General features: G+C 44.7%; 1 protein-coding gene across 4 annotated transcripts in view; it reads left to right on the top strand.

Annotated features, from left to right (window-relative positions):
- Positions 1–76: 76 nt before the first annotated feature.
- The window catches only part of dnm1a (dynamin 1a), a gene marked incomplete at both ends in the record, with an annotated part of 81,190 nt that continues 74,516 nt past the window's right edge, over positions 77–6,750 (top strand). For all 4 annotated transcript variants that reach the window (XM_083793770.1, XM_083793767.1, XM_083793768.1 and 1 more), the window contains one exon: positions 77–237. In XM_083793770.1, coding sequence (XP_083649896.1) covers positions 77–237 — 161 coding nt within the window. The remainder of the gene's footprint in view (positions 238–6,750) is intronic.

Below are 6,750 nucleotides of genomic sequence, written 5' to 3'. Positions count from 1 at the left end.
GCGTGTAGTCTACCCTTAATTTCTATTCTGAGAAGAACAAGAAGAAGAAGCGACTTCTTCTCACCTCGTCGCAAGGATGGGGAACCGGGGAATGGAAGATCTGATTCCTCTGGTGAACCGAATGCAGGATGCGTTCTCTGCCATCGGTCAAAATTCCAGCCTGGACCTGCCTCAGATCGCTGTGGTCGGCGGGCAGAGTGCAGGGAAGAGTTCGGTGCTGGAGAACTTCGTGGGGAAGTAAGTGTGGGTTTATGATGATGTGACAGTGCACCAACGCATTCAAGGACGAAAATTGCCGATCTGCAACCTGCCAAGCTCACAACCGCGTTGCGCTGCCGTGCGTTGTGAGCCTGCAGATCGGCTATTTTCGGTCTCACACCTAAACCCATCCCCCCAACAGCTCCTTGCTTCTATCTGTCAGGCCTATAGTTTTGTTTGTTTTGTTTAATGTTCCTTAGTTCCTTTCATGATCTAATATCACTGAGCCAATCTGGGGAGATTGTTTTGTTAGGCTATCCTATATAGAAAATGCACCGTCTTTTTCTGCATGGTGCATTGGCTGAATACCAAAACAAGCGTAGCCTACTGTATATGTTGGCCAACTCAACTGATTTGTTTTGTATAATATTCAAAATATTGTCATTACTAATATTCAAAATAATGAATTTGACAAACCAACATAATTATTGATTGCCTATTTGCCTTGCAATGCAAATATGAATGTTGCCCGTTTGCTTCAATAATTAAATTGGCCGCTACCCAGCATAATAGCCTAACGGAAGCACCAGCTTTTGTCCTAATGTGGAAGTCGATCGGATTTGAAATGAACGTAGTATTGTGAAGTGTTTAGAATAGTTAAATATATGGTGTCAAGTGTCAACATGACACAAACGTGTTCCCTTGTTTGGACCAAAAGCAATTGTATGGGGCCCGATATGGCTACAACTAAGGTGTTATAGAATAGCCTACTAATTCCAGACAATTCTTCACTTCGTTGCATGGCCATCATGCCCCTGTCTCATGTCCAGCCCACACATCGTTTCGATCATCGAATCGTAAAATGATGCGTTTTGTGAACCCACACACTCAACAAGCAGGATGGATAGGGAACCAATCCGCTATTATGCTGCAGTGTGACCTTGTGGAGAGGGGAGGGGAGAGAGTGAGAGGGTAGGCTACAATATGTGTCCATCTGAGCTTTGAGCCTTTCCAGCTCAGCTCAGCATCCATCTGTCAGCGCTTAGGTGAACCAGCTTATGGCATGTAGTCAACATAGGTGGTGGCACACTTGTTTGACTGTCAACCCCAGTTTTGGACTAGTCACTTTAGAAATGTACAGTAGCAGTTTCACTTCTTAATATGTAGCCAAGCTATACACTAAAAGCTCCCCAGTGCACTTATATATTAAATATTGAATCTACTTTGTACCTATGTAATGTGGTACATGTCATTGATTGACTGAATTTAACATAATTACAACCAAATAAATTAATGGAGATGGTAGATATAGGCATACCGGTATAAGAAAGTGCTGCATGCTGATAGAAAAATCTGTCACAATTCAAACACCAGTTAGGCCTTTCTGATCCATTGAATACTGAATACTTCATGTAGTCAATCATTAAAATTACCATTAACGTTTGTGTGTTGTGCCAACAAGTGCTGCAGTCTTTATGTTACAAAGAGAAAAGTATCCTGTCATGCAGTACAGTATGTGTATGGGTGTGTGTCCTCTTTCTGTCCAACTGCACTGACATCACTCCGGACATAAATGGTAAATGTTGAATTTATATAGCGCTTTTATCCAAAGCGCTTTATATAGATTATGCATTACATTCACACACACACACACACACACACACACACACACACACACACACACACACACACACACACACACACACACACACACACACACACACACACACACACACACACACACACACACACACACACACACACACTCTGACTGATGGCAGAGGAAACCATGCAAGGCAACAACCTGCACATCAGGAGCAATTAGGGTTTCATAGTCTTGCTCAAGGACATTTTGACAGTAACTCTGAGGGAGCCCGGAATCGAAATGGGAACCTTACGGTTCCCTTGCTCTGAACCACTGCCGCCCCGACATGGATTGTATTCCAGTCAGTCTGGATGAATGACAGACAAAGGGTCTTGTATTCCAGTCAGTCTGGGTGAATGACAGACAAAGGGTCTTGTATTTCAGTCATCTGGGTGAATGACAGATAAAGGGTCTTGTATTTCAGTCAGTCTGGGTGAATGACAGACAAAGGGTCCGTCTTTTGGCAGAGGGATTTCCTTGTCAGATCACAAGACTGTGTCTCATTCCACTACTCTGGCTCTGACGAGGTTATGACCCCATGAAGCCTTGAGTTCATGTTTGTTTTTGTCGTATTCCTGAGCCAATAATTTGGTGACCAGATCATCGGTCAATAGGAGACTCCGCCATGCATCAAATTATTGTCTTAGGAATGCGACAAAAACATCTCCATGAATTCAAGGCTTCATGGAGGGTGTAATCGATAGAAAATAAGTCATGTTTTGGATGAACTACGCCTTTAATGCCTCAAGCTAGTGGTAGCAATATAGTTTACCGATGTTCACATGTATAGGAATTTGTTGTAGCAAGAAGGTACAGTGCAAGGACTACAAATCTCTCCATTTTACTAATTTAAAAGTTTGGCTTGGTGGCCCGGACGGTTAGCTCAACCGTCTGGGCACCTAGGCTGCTTAGCCAGCCTGACGGCGTATCGCGTGGCATCGCCCCCATCTCTCTCCCCATTTCCTGTCAGTCTACTTATCTGTCTATCAATAAAAGGCAGAAAAAGCCAAAAGAATATCTTAAAAAAAAAGAATGTTTGGCTTGTAGGTGCTGGTAGGGCTAGTGCAAAGGACACTGAAATCAATAGGTTTCTTCCTGGATGGATCATCACGAATGTGCACAGCAAATAGTGTGGTTGTATGGTGACAGGCTGAAGAGATACATTGTTTTGAACAATGAAAGTTTGGCCTGTCGATAGTGCTAGAGTTAAGGTCATATAGGGTGACCAAAATCAATAGGTTACTAACTCTTTTAGAGCTTACAGCAGCAAATGTCATGACAATCCAGTCATTATTTCTCGAGATGTTGGTCTCAGACAAACAAGTAAACAGACAGATGTTGTTGAAAACAAAACCTCCTTGTTGGTAAATAACAATAACTTTTGTCGTAGGAGTTGTTTCTGCAAAGCACTACACTACAACACCACTGTAATATCTTAATGACAAAAGTTTGGCACCTTCTCCATTCAAACTTTCATGTTCAGCTTACTATATAACTTCAAGTGCCCAATGCATTATCAATGGCCATGACCATTTAAACTTTAAGGGGTAGTTTAAAATTTAAAAGGTAGCAACAGCAAAGAACACAAGTCTATATTTTTTACAATGCTCTGGTAAAACAGATTGGGGAGCCCAGGGAGCACAGATTGCTCATAATTATGCTGAGTTGCTTATGCCGGTATTCAATCCCACAACCTTGTGGTTCAGAGACAAGTGCTCTACCTACTGAGCAACCCAGACACAAGAAACACTGTAGATTAACATTCCATGAACGTGCAATTTTTACACTACAGATCATTTCACCAAGTGATCTAAGATATGTGATGTATAAATCTTTAGTTTAGAGTACACTGCTGGTACCTTCACTGCATTTGTACTATTTATACTACAATTGTTTTGGCTTGCAGCTATCCCACATTGTTTCTTCAGGAACAATATTTTCTAGTTCAACAGTGTTATTCCAGACATTGTCTGGCTGGCGTGACACAGGGACAAGGACAGCCAAACATATGATGCTTGCTGTGCGTTGTCTAATACTAATGATATGACAGACACTGTCTGGCCTAGTCTACTACTAATGGTAGTAGTACAGAATGTTTGTCTAATACTAATGATTTTTTTCCCTGTCTGTCCTCTAGCTTTTGTTTCTTCACCTTTCATTTATGTGCATATTAATATTGTATTAACTGAAATTAATTGAAAGAAACTTAACTTAACATAGAGTGGTATAACCTGTTTATACATCACAGACCATTGTTTTCTCTTGCGATGCATGACATTTTCCACTTGAAGATCAGTGGATTTCAGTGAGCGACGTGAGCGTGAGTGACATTTAAATTTAGCTTTAGTTGGCCACTAGTTCCTGTATGCTGATGTGGCACATGCTGCATGCACATTTAGTTTAATGTACAGCCCACGCAAAGTATATGTCCTGCTAGGTGCATATCCTGCAATCCAATATTAACTACACATTCATCAGTTAAAAGTGCTGCATGAATAGAATTTACTTACTTACCCATTTCGGTTTGCAGCTGCAACTGCAGAAGTTTTGGCTAGACACTCAAAACAGATTCTTTACATTTTTGCAGACGCTCTTATCTAGAGCGACTTACAAGTGCTGAGTCAGAGTAAATGGCATGAATCCTAGTCAACAAGCAGTTATAGTGCAAAGAAAGAAAACATAGCGCCCTGGTGGAGACAATAACAAAACATGTGTGAATAAATAACCAACATATGCATATCTGCATATCTATAGCATCGGATCCAAAATTGTCAAATTTGGATGAATTTGGATGTACACAGTACACACTCCATATGTTTAATTAGCACATCCCCAGGAGGCCTTCTAAGAACATGGGGCTGTAATTGCTACCAGCACCCAGCACACTGGGAGTTTAGGAGACAATTACACCAATACAAATGATGTTTATTTGTGGGCACAGTTTCTGAAAAGAAAAGGTTGCAGGAATCTGATCACCAAACTACTTCTACTTGATAATATTAAATTATTTGTAGCAGCAATTACAAATAATTAAGAATATCAGAAATTGTACAACAAGCAAAAGGTAGAGAAATAGCAACATATGTACAGTACATAGTCATAGCACACACTGAGGTGCTTGATGGTGTTACTATATTTTAATCAAACAGAATAGAAAGAAACCCAATTCCCATCTATTCACTCTGTCTCATTGGTGGGCTCAGCTACTGTATGGACAGTTGAGAAAAGTATAGGCTGTCTGGGAATTGTATACGGTTGTCGATTCGATACCCCTAATAGCCCCCTCTCACGTGCGCTCATCTGTGCCATCTGATCAGCCATTTGCTGAGTGAATGCAGAAAAGTACTTTGTCATCCCCAGGGTCCTGCAAATAAACAAGCCCAAATTGATTAAATCAATGAATTACCAGCTGCATTATTATTATCTGCAGGGGTCCGCTATAACTGCCTCTGTGTCAGTTTCAGCCAAATGTGTTACTTCTGTTAGCCATTAAATCAGTGGGTCGGGCCTGCTGCTGACGTTATGCCACTTTTTAGCTGCGCTCCGCTGTTATACTCAAATTAGTGACCCTAAAGAATTCTGAGGCAACACGTCTGTGTCACGGTGTGCAGGAGATAGAACCCAAATGCAGAGCAGAGTATAGTTTCAAACACTGGTTTATTAAATAAAGCAGGTTAGCTACAAGACAAGGCCGCAAGCACAAGTAAACTCAGGAAAGCCCTTTGGCCAAACTCTTCAAAACTAGGCAAAACACATAAGTCCAGAAAATGCAAAAACCTTAGAACACACGGAAATCCAGGTACAGGCGAATCATAGGAAACATCCAGGAAAGGTTGAGCACCGGACAAAGGATTATGTTCCCACAGTTTGTGTGTGTAATGAGTCCAGTCTTTATAGGAGGTGGGTTGATTGGGGAAATGTTCTCAGGTGTGAAAAGGGGCATGGCACTGCTGGGCTGGGATGGAGTGGGAACAGGTGTGTGACAATGACTGAGGGTAGGAATGGAGAGTGGGGGTGGCTGACAGGGAGATATGGTATGCAGACCATGACAGTACCTCCCTCTTAAGGGACGGCTTCCAGACGTCCCACCATGCTGGCCCGGTACACAGAGCAGGGTGGGCGGAGGGGGTCTGGAGGAGGGAGACTGAAGCAGAGACTGGGGGCTGAGACGATACGTCAGGCGGACGGCCTGGGGGCTGAGACGATGTTGAGATGCCATCTGGTGGACGGCCAGGTGGCCGGGACGAGGCCAAGATGTCATCTGGTGGGCGGCCAGGTGGCCGGGACGAGGCAGAGGACATGCAGTCTGGAGGACGGCCGGGGGGCCGGGACGAGGCGGAGGACCTTGGAGGTGACACTGGGGATGCCTCAGACAGAGGCGGAGCCGTAGACACAGGAGGCAGGGCTGCAGGCTGAGGCGACGCCAGGGATGCTGCAGGCTGAGGCGACGCCAGGGATGCTGCAGGCTCGGAAGGCGACGCCGGAGGTGCTGCAGTCAGAGGCGAGGCCGGAGCTGCTGCAGGCAGAGGTGACGCCACGGGAGAAGCTGCAGGCTCTGGAGCCGGAGCTGCAGGCGTCAGGGCTGCAGACAGAGCTGCAGGCTCAGGAGGCGGGGCTGCAGGCGGAGCTGCAGACTCAGGAGACATGGAGGATGCTGCATATCCAGGAGAAACGGATGCTGCACACCCAGGAGAAACGGATGCTGCACAACCAGGAGAAACGGATGCTGCACACCCAGGAGAAACGGATGCTGCACACCCAGGAGAAACGGATGCTGCACACCCAGGAAATGAGGATGCTGCAGACGGGACCCCAGCTGCACACCCAGGAGATGAGGATGCTGCAGATTCTGGAGACTGAACCCCAGAGGACTCTGCACACCCCGGAGACGAGGAGGATGCGGCAGA

The sequence above is a fragment of the Protomyctophum parallelum genome, assembly GCF_964188405.1.
Source record: "Protomyctophum parallelum genome assembly, chromosome: 21".
In the NCBI taxonomy this organism is placed as follows: Eukaryota; Metazoa; Chordata; class Actinopteri; order Myctophiformes; family Myctophidae; genus Protomyctophum; species Protomyctophum parallelum.
Note: the sequence above shows the minus strand (reverse complement) of the source record. Positions and strands in the feature narration are given on the sequence as shown.